A 26,296-nucleotide genomic window follows, 5' to 3' on the forward strand; every position below is an offset into this window, starting at 1 on the left:
GGCCCCTTCCAACCCTACTATTCCATGATTCTATGTATCACCTGCTTGCCTGCTGGGCAGAGAGCCAGGGAGCAAGCGGGCAGCAGCATCTCCTGCTCCTCACCGCCGTTGTCTGGGCCAGAGCAGGAGGCAGGGAACACGCAGGTTGCAACAATGGAGAGGAGGAGCCAAGTCCAGGGGCTCTTGCCAGTGGGCCCCTGCTGGGGGGTGGGCCCTCTCAGATGCCCTCTCAGATGCCTGACCATGACAACCCTTGACAAGATCATCTCCAGAGACACCAGGTGCCTTCCTCGCAGTCGGGCCTCTCTCAACCTCCTCTGCCCGTTAAAGAAAATCATAAGCAATTCTTCTCTTTCATCCAGAATGGTGCATTTTGCAAAAGCAATGCCATTTTGCACGTCCTTCCTCTGTCATGGCACAATGTGTCCCACCAGTCTTGGGAAGAGAGAAACAGCAACACAAGCCCTCATAACTCTCCCTTCCAACCACCAGAGTCCACCTCTGTCTTCTGATTCCACTTGGCTGCCTTAAGGACTAGAAACTTGCTGTATTCTTCCAAAAAAAATCTACAGTTTCAGGGTGCTGAATATTGCTCCTTCTGTCAATGATTGCACATGTCACAGCAAAAACGCACGCAGCACTTCTAATAGCCCCTCAAAGCCCCACAAAAGCAGCTTAAAAGCTTGGCCTGTGTACTGGAAAGTCTACTCTTCAACCTGCTGTCTGTCTGTCCACTGTCCAGCTGAGCAGCAAGACAGCTGGGCTTTCGCCTTTCCCAGCTCAGAGTGGTGGAGTCACTGCCTACATCTCTGCACAGATCCCAGAAGGTAATGCCATGCAACGCCAACTTGCTGGGGAAGGAGGGGGACAGGTTCACACATGTCTGCTCACCGCGTAGTGACTGCAGTGCCAAGGGGTGACTTGCAGGGCAGAACAGCTGCTGCAAAGTCTCTGATGTACCTGCCTGGCATCCTCCTTCCCACTGGGGCCACCCACGAGCAGAGCTAGAGGGAAACGGGTCCCCTCTGCTGGTGGCATTCCAGAGGTACATGAGCGTCCCTCCAGCTTAGCCCAGGGGTGGAGAGCCTGGGGCCCTCCAGAAGTTGCTGGACGCTCAAGTCCCATCAGCCCCAGCCAGCATGGCCAAAGGGCAGAGAAGATGGGAGTTGGAGTACTGATGCTGGGAAAGACTGAAGGCAAACGGAGAAGGGGACGGCAGAGGATGAGATGGCTAGATAGCATCACCGATGCAATGAATATGGACTTGAGCATGCTCCGGGAGAGAGTGCAGGACTGGAAGGCCTGGCGTGCTATGGTCCATGGGGTCACGACTGAACGACTGAACAACAACAAATATCCAGAGGGAAGGTTCCCCACCCCTGCTCCTCAAGTTAAAGAACCGCCTCGCAGGAGGAGGAGAGACCAGACGCGGGGTGGGGGTGGCTGGAGTCCTTAGTCATTTGACTCTCCTTAACGGCACCCCAAATCTGCCACCTCCACCACCTTGCCACAGACTGAACCTGCCCATGAACACGAATGCGCAGGTGCACCCACACCCTTGGAAGGAGGAGATCGTGTTTCTGCCCTAAGCATGGCCACTTCCTCCGGCGGAAGGAGAATGTGACACAGTAGCACAAGCACAATGCAACTTTCCAGAAATCCAGCAACTGCCAAGAGGAGAGTGATACACTCCACTTGCCAGCAACCACAGAAACCTCCACATCTCAGCAGTGCAGGAAGCAGGAGCCGTGCGCACCGATCGATGCCTCCCCACCCGCCGCAGGGGGAGATAACTGGTGCGGACGTCAGGGGGCAGGGAATTGTCAGAGGTGAAACACAGAGGAGGAGGCCTGAAGAATTCTGTCTCCAGCCCCAACACAAGTCAGGGCACAGAGATTAGGTGGAAGTGAAGCCTCACGGCAGAATCCAACCGAGGGATGTTTTAACTGACGCCTTTGCGTTTGCAGACTGGAGGCAAAGCCTAGCTCTGCACCGGGCTCCTGCAACCTGGTGCCCTCCAGATGTGTTGGACTACAAGCCCCATAATCCCCAGCCAGCACAGCCAATTATGGGAGTTGTCGTCCAACACATCGGGAGGGCGACAGGTTGGGGAAGGCTGTTCTATACCGGGAGCTCTCCCCGTCGTCATCTCTTCCTCCCATCTCTGCAAGGTTGTTGTTGAGGGGGAGGGACTCACAGGGTGGGAGGATGGTGAGGCAGGTCAGGGGAGCACTATATAGCTAAACAGAACCGCCACGTTCAAAGGTGGCATGAATATGTCTGGACACCAGTTGTGGCGGGGCAGGGGCAGGGGCAGGGGATGTTACCTTGATCTCGCTGGCCACTCCCGCAAAGAGGACACTGGACTAGAGTCTTGCTTGGTCTGGTCTTCTTGGTTTCTTCCGCCTGTACGAACCCACCTTCCTGTTCTGATCAGTGCAGGCTGGTGGCTCTGATGTCAGTGGGTGGTGCATCCGATCCAGGTTTCACTCAGGACCAGCCAGAGCCCCACACCTTGGATAGCTCCTTTAGAGTTCTGACCAGTCCTGACTGCAACCCGGAGCGAATTCACCAGCCCACTGACACCGGAGCCACCAGCCTCCACTGGCTCTGCTTAACACTGGAAGCCCTGCTCTGTGTTCCCCCCACTGTCAGGCAAGTGCCAGAGATGAGACCCTTTGGCTGTGGCACCGAAATGGGGGGATGCTCCCCCACCCCCCAAGGAAGGCCCTCTTGGCTCTGAAGCCTCCCCTTCGGCGAGTGGCAAAAGCATGTGTTTGACTCCACATAGGCTGGAACTCGTCTCTGGTCTGTTTTTTTCTTGTTAGTAAGTGGCCATTTTACATTCTAAGATGTAAATATTCATCCCCCGAGGCTTTGCAGCCCTTGCAGTGGCTTTGAGGCCGGGGGGGGGGGGGCGAATCCATCATGGGGTCCAATGAAGAGAAGCAGGCCAGCCCTCCGACCACTGAACTCACCACCCCCAAGCAGCTGAGCAACATGCAACCCTCAGCTGGCACCAGGGTTTAGGGGCCAGCAGGGGGCCATTCCAAAGATGGACGTTTGCTACTCTTGGCGAGACCCTGTCTTCCCCCATAACCCCTTCCCCATTTGTAACACTTCACATCCATATGTGAAAACTGAGCATATACATAATTCCCTCTAATAGCAAACTCAGGGAGTGAGTGCCAACAGAAACGGAGCTAAAATGGGACCCCTGAAAAACCAGGGAGAGGTATCACCATACTCAGGGGAACCCTGAAGTTTACAGAAGTACAGAAAAAATTCTAGCCCTGCAAATAAAAGAACCCACCCTATCGTGCAACACCGCCCTCCCCAAGCAGCCTAAGGACGGCTGAACATGCTTAGTAGTCACAGAAAGTTGAGTGCTCGTTGGAAAAGAAAAACAGAAAACGGGGAGAGGGTGCCAAAGGGAGTGGCCTGCCAGTGAAGAGCTCAGCTGGCTAGAAACCTGAACAGCAGCATTCCTATTAGTAGATGAGAATACACTGCAACGTTGTGTTGCAGGTCCCCCTAGATACACACTGATGCATGTGCGCACGCACACACTGAGTGTATATGAGTGACAAGGCTACACACCATTCATCTCCATCCTGTGAGCACACCCTTTCTCACCCCCCTACTGGCTGAGCAGGTGACATATCATGGAACGTTCACAAATAGTTTAACTTCTGTGTGTGTGGGTGTGGAGAAGGGGGTCAGTCATGGAATGCCGAGAAATCAGTGCAGCTGATATTAGCAAAGAAGAACCTGAGTCTGTCACGGGGCCGGAGAGGGGGGGGATCCTCATACAAAATGCAAGCACAGCTGTCCAATGCTAGGGAGATAAGTCAAAGATAAGGGGCAAACCCCTCAGAGCCTGTAGGTAAGAGAAGCGACACGTCCTTGATGGGAAGAAGAGCTGAAAGCAGAGGCCAGCTGAATTTCCCGGTCTGATTCAAGACAATCTTTGACTTCGAAACTCTCTGGTCTCTTGTCTCTGGTGAGAGAGCTTGAGGCGCTCCAGCGACACGAGAGCAATCGATCGGCAGCCTGATTGCACTTATTGATCTGTAACTAGCCGGGCCCGGAAATGGGAAAGTGGCGCCGTTAAAAATAGAGCTGCAGCAGCGCCGGTAGCAGCAGTGTGGGAAATGAGTCCTCAGCTGCTGGCCAAAGCGCTGCCGCGCGAGCCGATAGGGCACCCGGGGCCTGGCCATTCAGTGCGAAGCACAAATGACAACCCCCTCCCCTCCCCTCCCCTCCCCACCCCTCCACCTCTTCCCAGGCTGCATGAACGGCGCGATCGAGATTTCACCCAGTGCACCCTTCACAGCTCAGGTCGTGCACTGTCTGGTTCACATCAAGGAGCGCTTCATGCAGGTGCTCCCTCTCCCCGCCCCGCCCACGGTGTTCATTACATCACTCTCTGTCCAGGGTAAATTTGACCCAGGCTAAACAATGCTGCTTCTGAAGTCACCGAGACCAGTTTAGTCCACCTAAGCTTATCCCATCATAAATGTGTTTGTCTTTAAGGTAGCCTTCCCCAACTTGGTGCCCTCCAGATGTGTGGGACCGCAACTCCCATGATCCCCAGCCAGCTTGGGATCATGGGAGTTGCAGTCCCACACATCTGGAGAGCACCCAGCTGGGGAAGGCTTTTTTAAGTTGCAAGATTTACTGTTGTTTTTACCTAGACCACCGTTGCGCCAGATCAGCTTAGATCTACCAGGCTGGGACCCCTGAAGATTTGCCTCCACCCAGCTAAAGACCCAAGACTTGGCAAGCAGGGGCTTCACATTGGGTCTCGCCTATCTCCTGGTTGGGCAAGCCATTATCTTTGGCCCTCTGACTCCTATTTTCCTGACCACCAGGAGGCCTGGAAACCTGGAGAATTGCAGGAGAGCAAGCAGCATTCTAGCCGGTAAGGAGTATTTCCAGGGGCAGGAGGGAGATCCGAGATCTGCCCCACACAAGCAAGCAAGGCTCACCTGAGTCGCTTTTGCCTCCAGGAGCACCATCTTCCAGGCTCTGTGAAGAAAACCAGGCGAGCAGCAGGTAAGCAAATGGTGTCAACAGGAAGAGACGCTGGTAGGAGGCCTTCCCCGCCCCCCCGGAGACCCTCTCCCACATGTGTTTCCCCAGCAGCTCCACTCTCGGGTTTGAATCTGGACTTTCTTACTCTTTTGAAACAGCTTCTACCCCGCCGGAGGGGGCCGCCTGGGGGCTCTAGAAGCTTTTATGGTGTGAGTGCCCTGCCGCATTCATTCATGGGGGCGTCCAGAAAATGCCTTCTTCCTCTCATCACCCTCCCATATTTCCCCACCATTTCTTCCCTCTTTTTTCTTTCCGCAAAAAGTCCATGAAGGAGGAAAAGGTGGTATAGCCAGTGGAGGCTGCTGGCTCTGATGTCAGTGGGGTGGTGGATCTGCTCTGGGTTACAGTCAGAACTAGTCAGAACTCTAAAGGTTGCTCCGCACCTTGGATGTGCGTTGCGCCTTGGATAGCTCCTTTAGAGTTCTGCCTGAGACCCAGAGCGGATTCACTGCCCCACTGACACTGGAGCCCCCAGCCTCCACTGGGGATAGCTGCACAATGTCTTTGCATTGGCAGTGCTAGGAGCCGTCCGTCCAGAAGCATCCTGGACAGGGATTACTTCTTGACAACCGTGGCCAGGGCAGCCTTCCCCAACCTGGTGCCCTCCAGATGTATTGGGCTTCAACTTCCATCAGCGGCAGCCAGCATGGCTAATGCTGGGAATTGCAGTCCAAAACATCTGGAGGGCACCAGGCTGGGGAAGGTAACTCTAGACGGAACTACTGCAGGGCGTTGCAAGTGGGGTTCCCTTTGAAGGCGCCTAGGAAACTACAAATGCAGCTGCCGGGTTCCTCACGGGGACCAGCAACAGAGAAGACATCTCGCCCACGCCCCAGCAGCGCCACAGGCTGCTGGTCTATCTCTGGGCACAAGTTATAGGAACGTGGGAGGCTGCCTTATCCTGAGTCAGACCGCTGGCCTACCTAGCCCAGCACGTCGACGCTGACTGGCAGCAGCGGCTCTCCGAGGTTTCAGGCAGGAGATTCCCAGCCCTGCCTGGAGATGCTGGGGATTGAACCTGGGACCTTCGGCAGGCAACGCAGGGGCTCCGCCACTGAGCTACAGCCCTTCCTTCTTAACACATGCCAGATAAACTATCTTGGCATACAAATATAATCCAAAAGGCCACAGTTAATATCTAAAATAGCATACACCTGGAATAAAATGCACTAGGTTCGGGGGTGGGAGTGGCGGGAATATTCTGAAATCTCGAGATCCTCTGTAGCCTCCTAAATCTTTCACTATTTTTTCCCTAATCTTTGTGGCAGATGCAACAAAGGATACCAGCAAACGTGTCTCATACGTGAGGGTTGGGCTTCTGTTTTATGGCGTTGTCACTGCAGAGATTCTATCTAGAACTGTTGGCAGCAGTTTGGTTCTAGCATCAGAAAGCAGGCAGAAAAATAACAGAGAGTGAGAGAGGGGGTTTGCCCTCATCAACAGTGCAAAGGTATCGGTCTAACCTTCTTCACCAAAGCTGCTGCCCGCCCTGGCATATAGCGAACAGAGGGGGTCTCCAGAGATCTGGCTTGTGCGCTGGTCTCCTATCAACTGCTTTGGACTAATGGGACCCTACCTGTTTGATGGAGTGGGAGATTCACGGCAGATCAAAGGAAGGACTGCACAGAGTTAAACTGTGGAACTTGCTACCACAGGATGCAGTGATGGCCACCAACTGGGATGGCTTTAAAGGGGGGTTAAGCAAGGCGTGCTCTTTATAAGCCGCAGCAGCAGACTACACAGAAAGATTTCATTGTCTTTTGATAGTGTCAGTGGGCAAGGATGCACGCGGCCCTTCAGAAAATGAAAAACCGGCAGGCAGGGAGGTCAGACTGATGGCTGACCCATCATTCCATCTGATAGAATCACGGCATGTTTAAGCTGGAAGGCACCTTGGATGTCATCTAGTCCAGCCTTTACCAACCTGGTGCCGTCCAGATGTGCTGGACTGCAACTCCCATCGCAGCCATAGACCACGCTGGCTGGGAATGATGGGGGCTGCATCCAACCCCGCTGGGTTGGGGAAGGCTGGCGTGGTTACTGGACAGAAGAGCTCCTTTTTGCTGTCAGCCTGGCTTGTTCATCTGAGCATGTGGGAGAAAACAAGGCTCCTTTTGTGGCTCCCGGCAATGCAGAGCCCACAGAGTTATGCAGGAGTGGGGCAGCTTTCGGTGTGGTCTCTCTCCCAGCAGCAGGGCAAACAGCAGAGCCTCAGCTCAAAAACCCTGAAGCAGGGGAGGCTGGTGGCTCCGATGTCGGTGGGGCGTTGAATCCCCTCCGGGTTTCTGTCAGAACCAGTCAGAACTCTAAAGGAGCCATCCAAGTTGCTTCCACGTAGCCAATGGGGGAGCATCACCTGGCCTCCAACAGGCATCACGGCAACCAGCCCCAGCTTAGCCGAGCGCACTGGCCCCATCGTGACCGAGTGCGGCGTGATGCGGTCAAGTCGTCTTCAATTATCGATCCAAGCTGCTCTTCTAGGCCAGCTGAGGAGGAACCTGTCACCCGTGGCCACAGCCCAGAAGGAGAGCCGCCAGCCCAGCCGCACACAGCCCATCAACTCTCCAGAGCACTGCTGTTCCATTTCACTCTGTGCATGCAGCCACCTTCCCCAACCTGGTGCCCTCCAGCTGCATTGCACTTTGGCTTCCATCATCCCCAACCAGCATGGCTGCTGCATCCTATACAGTGATGCTGCCTGGCTGGCTATGACCGCATGGATCTGTCCTGAACAGGCTCCCTCCTTCCAAGGTTGAGACGATCAGAAACCACAAGGAGTCTGGTCTGGCCTGCAAGGGGGAGCCATGTCTCTCTGCTCCCAACTCCGCCTGCCTCTCAGGCTGGACAGAAGGGCACTGCACACCGGGGGGGGGGGGGGCAGAACCTCAGGCCCAGGGGCCAAACCCAGCCCTCAGGGGTTCCCCAGAAGGATACGCCTCCTTCCCCTTCCCCCTCACCGCCAATCGTTTGGTGGTTTCCCAGGTTTTGCGTAGTTTCTCCCCCCATACTCTAAAAGGCTGAAATGGCTCTCCTAAGGCTGAGTTACTGGCAGGAAGAGATTTAAGCCAAAATAGGCTGGTATTTGGGGTATTTTGGTGCTGCCCCTTTTGCCTTTGGTCCTGCTCACTGCTGGGATGCAGCCCCCTTCTCCAAAACAGAATTTGGCCCCTAGCTGAAAGGGGTTCTGCACCCCTGGGATGCACACACCACTCTCCACATGCTTTGCCCAGGGAGGGAGATTCAGGGGAGCCCCAATGGGGGTGGGGGGAAGCTTCTTTTGTTTACACAAAGAAACACAAACTGAGGTGAAGGTTCCAGTGCCCCTCTGCGCCTGAATTGCCCCAGAGCGCTTCCCGGATAGGGCCTTCCACACACAGCAAAAGCGTAGCACTGAATCCTGGCTGATGGGGCAGAGTGGCTAGAGAGGGTGGCTTTTGCATCCAAGCCCTGCTGAGGGCTACTTAGAAGCACCTGGTTGTCCAGAGGATGCTGAGCCACATGGATCTTTGGTCTGGTCCGGCAGGGGTTGTCTTCTGCTCTCTGCTCATTGGGGGCTCACTGATGGAATTCCTGCTTGTCGGGAACTAGGATTTGCACTGGTTGCCCAGGTCTAAGTCTAGGTTGTACGCCAGCTGCTGCGGAACATGGGCGGGAGGGTGCTGCTGCACTCGTGTCCTGCTTGTGGGTTCCTCATGGGCAGCTGGTTGGCTCCCGGTGCGAACAGCGGACTTTTGGGCGGAACCGGCACAACTCTTACATTATTATGGCCTAAATCAGCCTTCCCTCATTTGGTGCCCTCTAGGTATTTAGGACTTCAGCTCCCATCTGCCCCAGCCACCATGGCCAATGGTCAAGGATGCTGGGAGCTGTAGTCCAAAACACCTGGAGGGCATCCGGCTGGGGAAGGCTGACCTCGGTGGACCAATGGTCTGACGCAGCACAAGGCAGCTTCCTGAACTCTATGGCGGCCTCCCCCGCCTGGCGCCCTCCAGGTGTGTTCCTAACTCCAGCAGTACAGCTAGCGGGGCATCCCTAAAACCCTCCTGCCTCAATAGCCATCTTCAGATGACCACTTCCTAGCGGAGTCGAAGGATGAGACCATCCACAGAGTGGCACCCCGCACTCCAGGGTTCAGCAGGCACTGTGTTTGGTGGCAGCGTGGGGTGATGTCTTTGCCAGAGGGGTAGTGGAGCCAGGACTTACAGGGTCGAAGCACCGGGACATTCTGATGAGCAGGGATGATGACATGATCTGTCACCCCCCTGTTCCCTCTGAACTCAGCTGCAATCCTCACAGCAGCTGGGGGGAAATGGATTTTCCCGGCAACAAGATATTGTTCCCTGATGTGATGCACCGTCTTTTGGGGTGGCTTGGTCTGGAATAAGCAATCAAGACCCATCAGCTTTCCCAAAGACCTGAGCTTGGTGGAGATGAAAACACCCGATCTGGTGTGTTGATATGGATCAACCCAGCTGCCTGAGATTTTGGAGTCTCCTTGGGGGCTATGGGGACTGTCAGGATGAGTTCCTGCACTTCAGCATTTGCTACGACACCCTTGTTCTTTGCCCGATACCTTGCTGTGATGCATCAGGTGTGAATGCCTCAGCATGGTAATCTAGGTCTCCGTTGTAGGTTCCACCCACACTCCCATTCAGGGCGTCTTCCTCTGGAGGACGTCACTCTGGTCCCCGAGCTTTGCGCACAACACCCAGACCATCTTCCAGGCAACCGTGGAATATTTCAGACTGGGCTGTTGCCAGGGGTGGGGAGAACATTCTCAAACACCAGCTTGTAAACACACAAACCCATCATGGAGAGGTGGAAATTTTTCAAGGGTTACCACATCCCTGAAGGAAACGGGTTTGGTTCCAAAAGGAGCTCCCTGAGGGGCTGAAGCAGAAGCAGCAACAAATGTAAACAGCATAACAAGATCCGACGGGACCTTTGGCCAACTGGATTCGAGACAGATAAAAAATGTGGGGGGAGGCACTCTAGGGGAGCCATCCTATGCATGTTTAGGCAGAAAAAAGTCCTGCAACTCCCAGCATGCCCCAGCCAGCTTTTCTGCCTAAACATGCATAGGATGGCTCCCTTAGAGTGTCCCATAACCCAGCCTTCCCCTGCAAATGTGTTGGACTACAACTCCAACCATCCCCAGCCAGCACATCCACCACAACTGGAAGGTGCGATGCTAGAGAAGGCTGATCGATCCTCTTCTCCACGCACCACACCTCTTCTGCCTGCCTTCCAGACAGCTGGCTTCTTAGTTTATCACGAAGATGTCTCTTCTAGCAGTTCTTTTGCGGGGGGGGGGGGGGATGTCAGGGCCCTAACAGTGATTCATTGGTGGTCAATCATTTTTGTTCCCATTTTACAGACATTGGAGCTGAGGATGGGAGCAGCTGCTGGCTGGGGGTGCTGGAAGTTGTAGTATTGGTACAATACTCCATTGGTAGAGGCGTTCAGAGCACCGTCTGGTCCAGTTTTATTGGATGAGTTTCAGTTACTGAGGCCTGAGGATGCGGACAAGGCGCTTGGCCAAGTCCGATCGACCACTTGTGTGCTTGACCCTTGCCCTTCATGGCTTATTAAATCAAACAAGGAGGGGTTGTCCGGCTGGGTCCAGGAGGTTGTAAATTCCTCCTTGAGAGAGGGAGTGGTGCCTGCCGCTTTAAAAGAGGCAGTAATTAGACCACTCCTGAAAAAGCCCAACCTGGACCCAGAGGATGTTAACAATTATAGGCCAGTGGCCAACATCCCCTTCCTGGGCAAGGTGCTTGAGCGGGTGGTTGCAGGACAGCTCCAGGCACTCTTGAATGAAACGGATTATCTAGATCCATTTCAATTGGGCTTCAGGCCTGGTTTTGGAACGGAAACTGCCTTGGTCGCCCTGTGGGATGACCTCTGCCGGGAGAGGGACAGGGGGAGTGCGACCCTGTTGATTCTCCTGGACCTCTCAGCGGCTTAACCCAGATAACGCCCTTATCTGGACAGAGATAGCCTAGCTACAGTTATCCATGCTCTGATAACTTCTCGTCTGGATTACTGCAATGCGTTATACGTGGGGCTGCCTTTGAAAACGGTCCGGAAACTTCAGCTGGTCCAAAATAGGGCAGCAAGATTGTTAACAGGGACTGGCCTGCGAGCTCATATTACGCCAGTACTTTTCCAGCTGCACTGGCTGCCAGTCCATTTCCGGGCCCGATTCAAAGTGCTGGTGTTAACATTCAAAGCCCTTAACGGCTTGGGGCCAGGTTACCTGAAGGATCGCCTCCTCCCATATGTGCCTGCCCAGACCTTAAGGTCATCATCAGCGGCCCTTCTCCGTGAGCCCCTGCCAAAGGAAGTGAGGCGGGTGGCCACTAGGAGGAGGGCTTTTTCTGCTGTGGCACCCCGGCTCTGGAACGAGCTCCCTAGTGAGGTTCGCCTGGCACCTACATTGTATTCCTTTCAGCGCCAGGTGAAGACCTTTTTATTTTCCCAGGCATTTTAGCTTTCTAAACTTTTAGCTTTGCTGTTTTAAATCTGTATTTTAAACTCCTGCACTGCTGCTAGGTGTTATTGTGGTTGTATTGTTATATTGTGGTTTTAATGTTCTATATATTTTAAATTGTTTTATTGTGTGCTGTTTGGTTTTAATTTTTGTGAACTGCCCAGAGAGCTTCGGCTATTGGGCGGTATAGAAATGAAATAAATTAAATAAATTAAATAAAATAAATAGCCCAACACATGTGGAGAATGTTGGGTTGGGGGGAGGCTGGCCCAGGAGGCCTCAGCAGGAGCCCTGAGACAACCCACCGAGGGCCGGCACAGCTCAGAGGAGGACTACCGAGGGAAGGCCGAGGCAGAGATAATGAGGGACTGGAGCTATTTAAAGCTGCTGCTCTTCTGGTGGCTTTGGGCAAGTTTACACCTCAGTCGTCCACCTGTAAAATGGGATTCTGGTTATTCCTCATCATGCTGTGTCTTGACAGACCTACATCATCGACAGCTTTGGCTTGTGGTCACGGCCTCACCCAGTGGAAACGCAACCCTGCAATGACTTACACGGCATCGTCCTCGCTCTCGGCGCACAGCATGGTTTTGGAGCCATCCCTTTGCACAATGCACATCAGACACTCGCGGGTTTTCCCTTCTGGAGGCTGAATGTCTGGAAGGCAAAAGGAGGAGACAGAGACACACACAGCAGGTAAGAGTGAGGGTACAGCAGGCCGTGCTCTGCAGCCAAGTGGTCGTCCATCAGCTTCCCAGGCAGAAGAGCCCTCAGACAATCTTTGGCACCTCTGCTTAAGGGATCCCAAGCGGCATGGCCGGGCCCAAGACCCGGAGAGTGTGGGCAGTGCTGGGTTAGACAGAGAAATAGCCTGACCTGGTCTAAGGCAGCTGCCCGTGTTCCTACGCTACAAGCCGGACTGTACAATTCTATGGGAGTGCAGCACTGCTTCGATGTTTAACAAGCAAGTTTCTAGACCGTATTGCAGTGAAGCTAAGCTTGGAAATCTACCAGCAATGCTTGCTGATGTCTCAGAGTCCAGACAGATGGCTGAAGGAGATATTCAGGGATTTCTGTCCCTCCTTGCCCTTCCCCTTGATTAGCTAAACAGGAACTGTTTCCCTGCAGAATCAAGCTCCTGAGAGCCTGGCAGGCTGTGGGGAGCTCGACTTTTCTGGGAAAAAGGGTGCGTGGGGATGACTTTCCTCACTCACCTGGTGTGGTGGTGGTGGCAGCAGTGGCAGGGAGGGGGATTGCGGGGGGAGGTTCTTGCAGTGGGCCACACAGGCAGCCTCCCAGGACCGCATGCTGCCTGCACGGCCTGCGTTGCCCAACCCTGTCTAAACTGATAAGCATTGCAGGGTTGTGCACAAAAAGAAAAAGAAGAAATGCGTGCAAAGTTGTTCAAGTTGCATCATTCAACAACACAGATGGCAAAAGCCAGCTTTTCTCACAGCACAGCTTGGACTGCCTGGGCAGAGATGATGAGTGTGGAGCACACCCAGAGAGTAAGGCAGCTCCCTCAGAAAGGAGGGGTTTAATTGTGTAGGCCACCTCAGCCTCTTTGAGAAGCTATCAGCAAGTTAAAATGTGAAATGCCATTCAAAAGGGGACCACTGAAGAGCAGAGAGGAAAACGTTGAAACCTGTTGGAGAACAGTTATGGACGGAGAATGGGATCCCCAAATACCGGAAACAGCTAACTTGCCAAAAGGACCCAGATCCTGTACAAGCTGCCCCTGGACTTCCCATCTCCTGGAAAGAGAAGCAAGGAACCAGCAATCGACTAAATGTGATCATATTAAAGGAAACAATAAAGGGTGCTTTTGCTTAATCAGGTCTACTGTTCATTAGATTGTGTTGAAAATGTTGATGAAGATGTCTAGTTGTAATGTCTTTATTAATGGAGCTTTTTCATTACTTTGCCCAAGATCAATGTCAGAGTCAAACAATCTTGTAATTAATCAAGGGGTTATCATCCTGCCTGTTCCTTCTAAACGCCGCATGGCACATAGCTCAAGTGTTTCAAGGCTTACAGAATGTGAACTTTCAGAAGTGAGTTGACCCACAGAGATGGGGAAGGCAGAGGATGGCAGTGTGCTGTTGTTGCAACTGCACTGATCCCGAAACAGATTGGTTGCCTATGTGTTTCTGGGATGAATTCAAGGTGCTGGTGTTGGCCTACCAAGCCCTAAACAACCCGGGAGCCAGATATCTCCTTGTACCAACTTGCCCATGCTCTGAGAACCGTGGAGGACATCTGTCTCATCATCCCGCCACTAGGGAAAGTACATCCAGTGGTGACATGAGGTAGGACCTTCTCTGGGTGGCACCCTGACTTCAGAATGTCCTCCTGCAAGAGCTGTGCCTGGCGCCAACTTTACCAACACTGCAGCGCCAGGCTAAGATTCATTTGTTTACCCTGGCATTTATGAGCAGCTTGATGCCACTGCAATGAATGGGACTGGATCTACTGCTGAGTATTTCTTTTCTCTGCTGGTTTATTGGTTTAATAAGACTCTTATAAGATTCACTTCCTTGTATTTTCTTGTTGTTTGTTCTTCATATTGAATCCTAACAAAGGATTGTTACGAAAGTTGGGATATAAATAAAACTAACTAACTATTACATAAGAGCAGCCCTCCTGGATCAGTCCAAGGATCCACCCAGCCCAGCATCTTGTTTCCAACAGTGGGCAGCTAGAGGCTTCCACAAGGCACAAAGCAGGGCCAGCCCTCCCATGAAGCAGGGTGGACTCCCTGCTTTAGGCAGTGAAGCAGGAGGTGCGGCAAATTGTGCCGCTTACCCCCTCCATCCCTGCCAGGAGGGCCTGTCGCCACCACCTCCAGCGGGTGCTCTGGAGAGCCCTGTCAGCTGCTCAGCTACTGCAGCACTTGCTGCAGCAGGCGGGGGGGGGGACTGGCGGGGCTCTCTGGCACAGCCACCCACTCTGAGGATGGGCAGCTGGTCTCAGCCACCTGCCTTGTGGTTCTGCTGACAATTCTCCTGGCACAAGCCAGAGGGCAGGCGGGCTCTCCATAGAGCCATGTCTGCCAGAGAAAGCAGGCAGTGCAGTTCTTCAGAGAGCCAGCCGGGCCCAAATGCTGAGCTCTGAGGGGATCCTTTTGGAGAGCCAGGCATTGTGGGAGAGGGCATCCCAGGAGACTGCCTGTACCACGGTGTGTCCTCTTCCTGCGGTGCTGCCCGCTGGGTTCTATGGAATGACAGAAACTGGCTGCAACAGCTAACACCAGGATGAGGAACCTCTTTCAGCCCGAGGGCAGAATTCCATTTCAGAGAAGCTCTCGGGGGCCACATTCCAGTGCCAGACCAAAGGCAAAGGGGCCAGTGGCAAAAGGGGTCAGACCCTAGATACAAAAAATGCCAGCCTACGGTAGCTTAAACCTCTGACTGCCAGTAACTTAAGCTTCAGTAGAGGCATTTCAAGCACTGAACATGGGGGTGCTCCCACAGCAGGGGTAACCCTAACCCCCAAAAACACTGTGTGGTGCAGCTGCCACAGTGCAGGTATGTTTGAATCCGCTTCTCATCCGATCCACCATAAATAATCTCCACAGGTGCAGCTGTGCTCGTCTACTGCAGCAAAAACACTGAGGAGTCCTGGGGCACTGTAAACACGAATACATTTATTCTGGCATAAGCGCCAGGAGGGGCCGCGGCTCAGTGGTGGAGCCCCTTCTCTGCATGCAGAAAGTCCCGGGTTCAATCCCCAGCATCTCCAGGTAGGGCTGGAAAAACTCCTTGGAGAGCTTGGAGAGCCACTGCTGCCAGTCAGTGTCGACACCACTGGGAAAAACGGACCAAGGGTCAGACTTGGTTTAAGGCAGCTTCCTGTGTTCCTATTTTCTATGTGTTCTCTGTCCATAATATTCCATGCATCAGAGGAAGAGGGCTATAGTCCACAAACGCTTACCCTAGAACAAATCTGTTAGTGTTTAAGGTGCCAAAGGACTCTTTGTTGTTTTTCCATACATAATGAGCACTTCAATAGGAAAGAAGTAATTTGGAATGTAGGTTCAGTTATGTTTTATTTTATTTATTTACTTGAAGTATTTTTATGCTGCTCCTCAGCCAAAAAGGCTTTAGAGTGAGCTGCTTACAAATAATCTGTTTAACAAGACAGCTCTTGCCTACAGGCTTACAATCTAAAAAGACGCATCACACAAGGAAAGAGGAATGGGGAGGGAAGAGGAGGAAAAAGAGCAATTGACAGAAGCACAGCCTTAGGATCTGCAGTGCAAAGCAAGATGTGGCTAAGATCAGGCACAAGGCCCCGCGCGAGTGCAAATGCCACCAGCTGCAGTTTTGCAAAAGGGTGGCAACCCAGAGCTGCAACTCTGTCGTGGCAGCTACATCATGCACGATGTTGCATGAGGCAGATGGGGGCACCAGGCAGGGGAGGTGGCAACGCTGAAGCCAATTGACACACATCAGTGAACCAGCTTCAGAACAAATTAAAAATAGTAGCCACAAACATGACTATTAATTTGGAAACGTGAGTGCCGCAGTCAGGGCCCCCCTCCCCAGAGAGACCACACGTGTCACCTCACTTGCGATGGCTGAGGTTCCAGGAGGGCTTTCAAGCTTCACACCCAATGTTGGAAAATATTTTCCCAACATTTCCAGAATGCTGAGGTCTAGAAACTTTGTTTTCATAAATGAAAGCAGGAATGCCCAAAGTCTTGGCCGTGTGTGGCACAAAAATACTTTCAGAGATCATCTCCCACGGGGCAGCCCAGTACATTGGTCAAGGTGCAAAAGCCAAAAGGTCCACCCACCACACATGCATTAAAAGCAAAATGTCTGGAACAAAGCAAAGAACTGATCTAGAGCAGGAAAGGTAGCCAAATGCCCCTGCATTTCAGGTCAGCTGCTGCTGCTGCTGCAACCTGAGCAACCGATGGAATAATTGGGCCCCTGGGAAGGAGCTCCGACTCAGCGGCTCCTGCTGCAGCCACAAGAAAACTCAAGATCTGGCAACGATCCCAGAGGCACCTGGGAGATGGGGCAAATTTCAAAGACAACCAGTGGGACAGAGAAGGGACTAACAGGCAGACGCCGCGTCCGACATCTGCTTTTGGCTGATGCCACACACAAAACAGAGATGTGTCTGGATTTTATGGCCTCGCCGTGAAATCTGGGAAATCAACATCAACAAGGCTTAAATAGAGCCAGATAAATTATTAGGACGCTGCCCTGAAAGATGCAGGGAGGGGGGAGAGAGAGCGCCCAGGTTCCCCATTCTTCCCCCCGACAAGACCCACTGTGTCTGGGATGAGGGTTAAGGCAGCCTTTGCCAACCTGGTGCTCTCCAGATGGGTTGGACTGCCATTCCCATCATGCCCAGCCAGAATGGCCAGTTGGAGTTGCAGTCCAACACTTCTGGAGGGCGCCAGGTTGGCAAAGGCTGGCTGAAGACATCTGGAGCAGAGGGCCGGGCTGCCAGGCAGAGCTGGGCCCCAGCGGATCCAAATGGTCTGCTCAAAATCAGGAGGAAGCTCTGCCTCTAGTCCTCAAGACTGGAATCTACAACAACAGAGCTGGAATCAGTCAGACAGCCACTGTGAGGTTCAAGCCCCAGCTGCCCCCAGCAGCAACAGACTCTTCCCCGAACACGGAAGAGGTGAGCCTGGGAAAACTGATGTCAAAGAGCACTGAACAGCAGGTGAAAAGGCATCAAGGGCACGCCAGCCCTTGTGTTTCGGACGTCAGTTTAACTGCTATGCTATTGGAACTGTGGTTCTGAGAGAGACCTGGAGTCTCAGAGAATTCTCAGCATCCTCAGGTGGGGGGGGGGGGGCAGCGGAGGCTGGTGGCTCTGATGTCAGTGGGGCAGTGAGTCTGCTCCGGGTTTCAGTCAGGATCAGGCAGAACTCTAAAGGAGCTCTCCAAGGTGCTTCAGAAGTAAAATGACTCGCAAGTAGAATGCTTCACACCTTGGAGAGCTCCTTTAGAGTTCTGCCTGATTCTGACCGAAACCCGGAGCAGATGCAGTACCCCGCTGACATCGGAGCCACCAGCCGCCACTGGTGGGGAGTCTTCAATTCCCCCAACTCGCCACTGGCAAACAGAAAGATCTGCTGCACCACTGCGCAGCTCCTGCCCGTTGCAATGGGCTTTGCGTTTGAGAACACCCCAGTGGATTGGGTCCCACTGTTGACCAGGAGCAGCTGGCCTTTGGCCCTCAAATATGTCACAGGCCAACCCTGGGCGGCCGCGTGAGACTCGGGACATGACCCCGGAGCAATTTTGTGCCATCCAAAGTTAAAAGACAAACAAAAATGTCTCTAGACCTCAAGAGACCAAAAGGGTCAGGGAGACGCATTTGCTCAGGGTTGGAAGAGAGAGAAGATGCCCTTTCTATAACTAGAATCATAGAGCTGGAAGACCACTTCCTCGCCCAGATGTGCTGGACTATAACTCCCATCATCCCTGACCACTGTCCAACCTGGCTAGGGCTGATGGAAATGGTAGTCCAAAACATCTGCAGGGCGGCACGCTGGGGGAGGCTGTCGTAGCCTAACCACCAGCGCTAAGGTGGGACCCCTTGCATTACAACCGATAAAAATCAGCCCATATGATTCAGATCACCGTGTGCTTTTTATTTGGCACGTTTATAGCCCGCTTTCCCTCTGAGGAGCTGCAGGCAGTGCACATGGTTCTGCCCCTCCATTTTATCCTCACAACAGCCCTGTGAGGTAGGCTAATCTGAGAGGCAGGAACTGCCCCAAGGTCACCCAGCGAGCTCCATGGCTGAGTTTGAGCCTGTGTCGCCCCAGTTCTAGTCTGGCCGCTACACCACACCGTCTCTCAACAGCAGAACCCATCTGCCACTGCATAAATGGTGCAAGCGTAGTGTAACGTAGGGGCTTTATGAATACAGCTATCATGTGATAAAGAGGACGACGAGAGCATAGCTGGTGATCAAGGCTGACTGGGGATTATGGGAGTTGCAGTCCAACATGTCTAGGCAAATCAGTCCAGTGAGCTAAGCCACATATTACAAGGGGCATGCAAAGTAAATAAATAAAAAGCACATTTCCTGGTGTCTGAAATTTTCATGCCATATAGAACCATCAATGGCATGATTCTTCACAGAGGAACATAAGCACACAAACATCTCCTTGCCCTGAGGAACTTGCAGTCTAACCTTTAACAGTGTTGGAATACAAGGACATGGGTGGGAAGAGAGAGGCCACGGTAGAAAAAAGAGATAAATGTGAGCCAATAAAGTGACATGTACTTAGGATTTCTTTTACGATATTTAAATAAAATATCCTCCTCAACCGGACTGCACAAAGAAGTCATTCGTCATTCACCACTTTTAGCCCTGGTGGTTGCTAACCTCCAAGAGGAGATACCCGAGTTGCTCTCAGCAACCCCAAGGAGCCATTTTCTCTGCCATATCATCTGTATATTCTAATGGACTACCCACTTATGTCTTCTGTGCTCTCGAAATGAATATTGGGAGAGATCTAGGTGCTCAGCTTTGTCACAGCACATTGGTCAAGGCAAATCTCCTCACAAAGTAAGATTCTCGGTTAACCCATATAAATGCTGGAATGCGAAAGTGGTGGAAAAAGCAAGTTCATTCAGTGCTCTGTTGACCTTGACTGAGTTTGGGACAGAGGTTCTTCCTGGAGGGCTGCTTTAGAGTTCTGACTGGTTCTGACTGAAACCCAGAGCAGATTCACTGCCCCACTGACATCGGAGCCATCCGCTTCCACTGGTCAAAACCATGAAAGAACGTGGCCTAACATTAGACATGCTGAAACTTCAAAAAGGTTTCCAGATATTCTTATTGGGAAATTAAGAAATGTAGTCAGCCTGGCAAAATTGCTCTCCCAGCCACTCTTTTGCAAGACTTCCCAATTTAAAAAGTTGTAGTGTAGGGTCAACCCAGCTGATACGTGGCGGACTGGATGCTGTTTTTAGTAACGTGGACTTTCTTATTGGGGATATCGTGATACTGATAGTATGATAGTATCATTCTTCGTGATAGAATGGGTTCCATGATTGGGCGCCCACTTGCATTCTGCCGTTGTTATCATCAAAGTATTAGCAGCTGCCAGAAGCGTCTGGAGGCCCTTTGGCATATCGGCGCATTGCCACAGCCGGTAGCGTTCAGCAGGCACTAGCTGCTGGCTCCTCAGGAAGCCTGATCCGCGCTTGTGCTGCCTGCTGCTGGAAATGATCTCCCATCCACTTTTGGTCTGTGCTTAAAAAGGCAGATCCTGCCTTTTGTCAAAAATGAATCCAAGGCAGCTAGGGATGGGTAAGAATTTTGTTTCAGTTTGGCTTTGATGAGAATTTACCAAAATTTGCAAAGTTCTCCATATTCAGGACAAAAAGAAGTTGAGACTGAAAAGAACTTGAATGTGGGCGAAAGTCATAGAATCATAGAATTACAGAATTGTAAGAAGGGGCCAACAAGGCCATCGAGTCCAACCCTCTGCTCAGTGCAGGAGCCCAAGTCACAGCATCCCTGACAGATGGCTGTCCAGCCTCGTCCTGAATGGCTCCAGTGTGGGAGAGCCCACCACCTCCCTAGGGAATGGGTTCCATTGTCGTATTGCTGTAACAGCCAGGACATTTTTCCTGATGTTCAGCCGGAATCTGGCTTCCTGTCACTGGAGCCCATTATTCCGTGTCCTGCACTCTGGGATGCTCGAGGAGGGATCCTGGCCTTCCTCTCTGTGACAACCTTTCAGGTACTTGAAGAGTGCTATCCTATCTCCCCTCAGTCTTCTCTTCTCAAAGCTAAACATGCCCAGTTCTTTCAGTCTCTCCTCATAGGGCTTTGCTTCCAGTCCCCTGATCATCTCTGTTGCCCTCCTCTGAACCCTCTCCAGTTTGTCTGCATCCTTCTTAAAGTGTGGCGCCCAGAACCGGACACAGTACTCCAGATGAGGCCTAACCAGTGCTGAGTAGAGGGGGACTAGTACTTCCCAGGATTTTATTATTTATTTTATTTTATTTATTTCATTTCTATACCTCCCACAGCCGAAGCTCTCTTTGGAAGCTATACTTCTATTAATGCAACCCAAAATAGCATTTGCCTTTTTTGCAGCCACATCACATTGTTGGCTCATATTCAGCTTGTGATCTACAACAATTCCAAGATCCTTCTCACTTGTAGTATTGTTGAGCCACGTATCCCCCATCTGGGAACTGTGCATTTGGTTTTTTCCTAGGTGCAGAACTTGGCATTTATCCCTATTACATTTCATTCTGTTGTTTTCTGCCCAGTCGAGCAGACCTCCTCCTCCCCCTGGCACCTGCTGGTGCCCCTGCCTCTTGCTCTGGCCCAGACAAGAGCGGAGCTGAGGAGGAGGAGGAGGAGGCGTCGCAGCCCGCTTGCTCCCGGGCCCTCTGTCTGCCAAGCACGCAAGTGGGAACGGTGCTGAGAAAGAGGAGGAGATGGTGGCCATGGCGGTGCGAAGGCGGACTCGCTGAGGGAGGGGGCCCAGGGAGGAGGTCTTGCCCAAGGGCCCCCAGAAACCTGGAGCTGGTTTTTAAAAAACTGTGACTGAAAGCTGGGGAAACAAATGAGGTAGCTGGGAACATTTGGGGGGAGCCACTCAGCACCCCTCAGAATCTTGCCTGACTGGAAGAAGACATTTCTCCTTCTCATTCAGCCTCCAAAAGAAAAGGCAGGTTTCTTAGTTGGGCCTTTTATAAGCAATCTTTCTGGACCCGTAGTAGGCGTGGTCTCGAATCTCAGCCTATAAAAGCTTTTCTTGCAGTATCATAAATTTAATTTGCCTAGAGACTTTCCAACTTGTGGATGAAGCATCCTCAAAAGGCATCCTATCGAGAGCAAAGCAACTTTCACACAAATGCAGGGAAATATCAGGATTCCAAACAGGACTTTTGGAAGTTCAAACTCTTTCCACTTCTGCAATTCAAATTCAAAGGACTTTCTTTCTCTCTCTCTCTCTCTCTCTCTCTCACTCACTCAATTAAACGTTAGCTCTTGTTCAAACATTTGAAAGCAATGACACTGGAAAACATAAACTAGATTCTGGCAAACAAAAGCCAGGCTCGGATCATTATTTCGCACAAATTCTTTGCAGCCCTAGTTGTAGCCAGGGAGCAAAAATAAAAAGATGAACAAATTGCTTGCAAGTTTATTGAACATCATGTGTCAATAGCCTGGGACCTCAAGCCTACAGGGACTTAGCTGGATACAGACAGGCAGCTGTACAACTGCAGCGGGTTGCATGATCACCTCTGGAAGGCTCAGAAAGGAGCTCTGTGCTTTATGAAGCAGCCCCCTGTTGGGACTCTTTCTGTCAATTGTCCGCAAGAGAATGCCTCTTGGTAACTCCTCACTGTGGTACCAGGCAGTACAAGAGCAACACAAACAGAGGGGTTGGGGGAAGGAAGGAAGAGGGAGATGCAGCGACTGCCAAATTAAAACACAAGGGCAGGAGAGGAGCAGATCTTGCACCCAGGACATTCAGTGGCTCTCCTCAGCCTTGGAAGAGCCTGAAACTGCTAAGGCCGTAAGATGAGGCAACATGACATTAGGAGGTGGGGATCAAGGAGACAGAGCTCCCGCTCTCAGCCGGATAATTTTAGGAACTCTGCCCTTGCCCAGAGTGCCTGGGGCAGTGGGGGCTGGTGTTTCCGATGTCAGTGGGGTGGTGAATCCGTACCGAGTTTCAGTCAGAACCAGTCAGAACTCTAAAGGAACTCTCCAAGGTGCAGTGCAACCTTCAGAGTTCTGACTGGTCTGACTGAAACCCGGAATGGATTCACCACCCCACTGACATCGGAGCCAGCAGCCTCCACTGGCTTGTGGGGAGCTCTGGAGAGAAGAAGCGGGACATTTCTGCTGCAGTGGTGGATTATTCCCTGCACCTTCAGGGATTTAGGCTAGATTCCAACCCTAGAATTCTAGGACACGGCGGGATTTTTCTGCACGAGTAGAGAATCTCTACCGTGCAGAAAGACCCTCTCCTCCCAATTTGGAATTCTCAGGAAAAAGTACATGGACAAAAAAGGACATTTCTGGAAGAGTGGGAAACTTCTCCTCTGGGCAAAACCATAACATCGGCCCAGTCTTTCAACAAGTGGAGGCTCCGATGTCAGTGGGGCAGTGAATCCACTCTGGGTTTCAGTCAGAACCAGTCAGAACTCTAAAGGAGCCCTCCAAGGTGTGGATAGCTTGCATAACTCCTGTAGAGTTCTGACTGAAACCTGGAGTGGATTCACTGCCCCCCTGACATCGCAGCCACCAGCCTCCACTGATTTCAACCAGGAGGTGGTGCGATCCCAGATGTATAGAAACCCCTCTGAATTCCTGAGAGAGAAAAATAATCTCCTAGCCCCCATGGCAATTGAATAAAACCAGATGGCTTTGGGATACAAGCCCTATTCAGGCATTCTCCCACCCACACAATTACCATCGCACAAGAGGAAGGGCAGCGCTAAGACTGTGGGTCCTGCCCTCTGTTGCCGTCCCTGCGGCCTTCCACGTGTTTGCGGCTGAACATCTGCAGCAGGGAGCTTTGCTAATTGAGTCTGCTCCCCGCGTGGTTTAAGGCCCTCCAGGTTGGAGGCCTATCAAGATTTCAGGAAAAGGGATAGCCTGTTTTGCTCCAGCCCTGTTTTACAACCTATCTTCACAGGCTTGACAACTTGCTTTAAGAAAAAGCTGTGATTTCCCACAAGGCTGTGTTTTGATCCCAGTGCAAAAAATACATTTGAACAACGCCATTGCAAGATCATAGAACACACACGCGCGCATGCACGCACGCACGCACAGAGCGGGGTAGAGGAGCCAGGGTTTCCAGGGACGCAGCACCAGCACTTTTTTGTTAGCAGGGATCGGCCAACCCCCTGAGACTTCCCGGTCCCCTCTGAGCTTAGCTGCAATCCTCATCCCCATCCACAATCCATTGTTCCCTGTTGTACTACAAAGTATTCTGGGGTGGCCTGGTCCTGAATGGGCAATTAAGACCCGTTCGCGTGACAGAAGGCCTGCTCCCGGAGAAGAAGAAAAGAAAACTGGTTTGCCGATATGGATCAAAGCACTGACCTGGTTCACACAACACAGGAAGCCACTGTGGGTTAATTCACCTGCAGGGGCTCCATGCCATGCGCCAGCCGACATTTTGCATATGCAAGTTGCAGCTGGGGCATGCCGCAGCTTGTTGTCTCATGCAAACCCGGCCAGGGTTGTTGGCGTGGTTAACAAGCCACCCACAGCTCATGGCCCATTTTAGGGTTGTGGGTGGTTTCTTAACCATGCCATCCACTCACCCCGGCCGAGTTCGTACAACAGACTGTGGCACAGGCCTGCCATGGTTTGCGTATGCAAAATGGCAGCCGGTGCACATCAAGGCAGCCCATGGGTGAATTAATCCAGCGGCTGGCTGCATTGTGTGAACAGGCCTGCTGCCGGAATGGTTGAACATGCGGCGCGCACACTCACCACGGCACTCGCGCCCTGTCTTGACATCCCTGCAGTTGAACCTGATGTTGATCCGGCCATCCACATCACGACCAGTGTCGTCATGGTAATAGACGAGGCTGCCGTCCACCCACAGGACAAACCAGCTTCTCTTCCAGCGCCGCAGAATGGAGCCTGGACAAGCCAGGAAGGGGGGAAAACGGGTGTGTGAAGAAGAGGAGATGAAATGAGTCTAGAGAGCAGAATGCTAATGAAAGACTTTTTTGCCAGCCCTTCGGTATAGCTAAGAGGTCACTGCGTCCGTTTATTTACATATTCCTAGCCCAGCTCCATCATCCTGACCCAACTCTGCAGCAGTAAGATTTCTGCATCATAACCAAGGGCACGATCCACTGAGAATGTTGCCTGTGCAAGCCCCATCGAAATGAATGGGCGTGTGCCCACTCAGTCCCCATTCATTTCAACTGGGTGACATCCTCAGGAGATCGTGCCCTCGGTTTGCTGATTCCACATCCCAGTTGCTTCCTCTCCTATTCTGCCTTGTCTGCTAGATTGTTTTTAAAGAGACGGACTCCAATATCAACTATCCCCAGCCAACCACTCCTTTGACATGACAAAGAGGCCTGATGCCAGGTCCATTCGCTGAAGAGCAAGAAGGAGAGAGAGAGAGAGAGAAAGGGAAACATTTTGCCTTAAATAGGTGCATTAATATTTTCCTTTTCTCAGATGAGCAGCAGACAGAGGGATGGTAGCTGCTTCTGGAGCACTGCAGGAATGAATGAAGCAGTGAAGGAGTTCATATGCATGTCAGGAGGTAAGAGCACCTGGTTTGCATGAAGAAAATTCCCAGTTCAATCCCAACATCTCCAGTTAAAAGGATCTGGTAGCAGGTGATGCGGAAAGCCCTGTCTCTACCTGAGTAGGTCAGATGGGGCAATTGGTCTGACTCAGTGTAATGCAGCCTCATATGTTCAGCCACAATACAAGTCACAGGTCCTACATAGCTTACAGTACAACTCAATACATGTTTACTCAGAAGTAAGTCCCACTGTGTTCAATAGGACTAACTTCAAGGGAAGTGTGTATTGGATTGTAGCCTTATAGTCTGTCCGCATATGTTCCATAAGGTGATACCACTGAGTTGTTGTTGTTATTATTATTAGCAAGTTCAAGGGGCAAGTCAAGAGGCTGCAGAGAGTTGAAAGTGACCTAACAATTCCAGCCAGAACAGCAACTTTTGAGCCATCTCTCTTCCCACAAGAAGAAGAGTATGTACTGTAAAACAATTCACGCTTCCAAGTGGGATAAGCTTCTCATGAACTGCCTGCCACTTACTAATTTTTGTCACATCAGTAGTTTCCTTCCCAACATGCAGCGTTGTTTTTCAATGGTTTAGTTAACACTAAAGATGTGGATTGGCTCAGGGTGCAATCTTATGCATGTTTAGACAGGAAATAGTCCTACAATCCCCAGCGTGCCCCAGCCAGCTTCTATGAAGCTGATTGGTGAGAGACTCAAGACAGATAGATGGAAGTCCCTTTTCACACAGCAGAGTTAAACTACGGAATTTGCTACCACAGGGTGTAGTGATGGCCAGCAGTTTGGATGGCTTTAAAAGGGGGTTGGACAAATTCCTGGAGAAGGCTATGAATGGCTACTAGTCCTGATGGCTATATGCCACCTCCAGTACCAGAGGCAGTGAGCCTATGTACCCCAGTTGCTGGGGAACATGGGTGGGAGGGCATTGTTCCGCTCATGCCCTGCTTGTGGGTTCCCGGACGAAATCTGGTTGGCCACTGTGTGAACAGAATGCTGGACTAGATGGACTCTTGGTCTGATGTTATGTTATGTTCTTAACTCTATTGGTTGAATGTTTATGATATAGGATACTTGTTTTGTGTACAACAATATGTATGTTATTTTGAATTTGCTCCAGTTTTTTATATTCACACTGCCACAGACGAACCCTGTAATCTATGAATGACCCACAAGGCAATCTGGGGGACTCATCTCTTCACCTCGTCACTACGTAACAGATGCACAAGGGTAGTGTGGAAAACAAAAGGCAGGCAAAGTGTTTTGTGGCTAGGGAAGGACACAGATCCATGGCAGAGCTCCTGCTTTGGATGCAAAAGGTCCCAGATTCCATCCCCAGCATCTCCAGATCGGGCAGAGAAAGGCGCCTGCTTGAAAACCCTGGAGAGCCACGGTCAGGTGGTGCAGACAATACTGTGCTGTCGAAGGCTATCAGTGGCTACTAGGCAG

General features: G+C 51.8%; 1 protein-coding gene across 2 annotated transcripts in view; it reads right to left on the reverse strand.

Moving 5' to 3' along the window:
* PLEKHB1 (pleckstrin homology domain containing B1) overlaps positions 1 to 26,296 on the reverse strand; it is a 45,947-nt gene that overhangs the window by 12,155 nt on the left and 7,496 nt on the right. For both annotated transcript variants that reach the window (XM_084841585.1, XM_084841586.1), the window contains exons 3-5: positions 24,053 to 24,205; positions 12,145 to 12,247; positions 4,992 to 5,031 (exon numbers count right to left, since the gene is read on the reverse strand). In XM_084841585.1, the coding sequence (XP_084697711.1) occupies positions 4,992 to 5,031; positions 12,145 to 12,247; positions 24,053 to 24,205 (296 nt within the window). The remainder of the gene's footprint in view (positions 1 to 4,991; positions 5,032 to 12,144; positions 12,248 to 24,052; positions 24,206 to 26,296) is intronic.

This window comes from Heloderma suspectum, chromosome 3 (assembly GCF_057233095.1).
Source record: "Heloderma suspectum isolate Gila_16-S chromosome 3, 16-S_ref, whole genome shotgun sequence".
Taxonomy (NCBI): Eukaryota; Metazoa; Chordata; class Lepidosauria; order Squamata; family Helodermatidae; genus Heloderma; species Heloderma suspectum.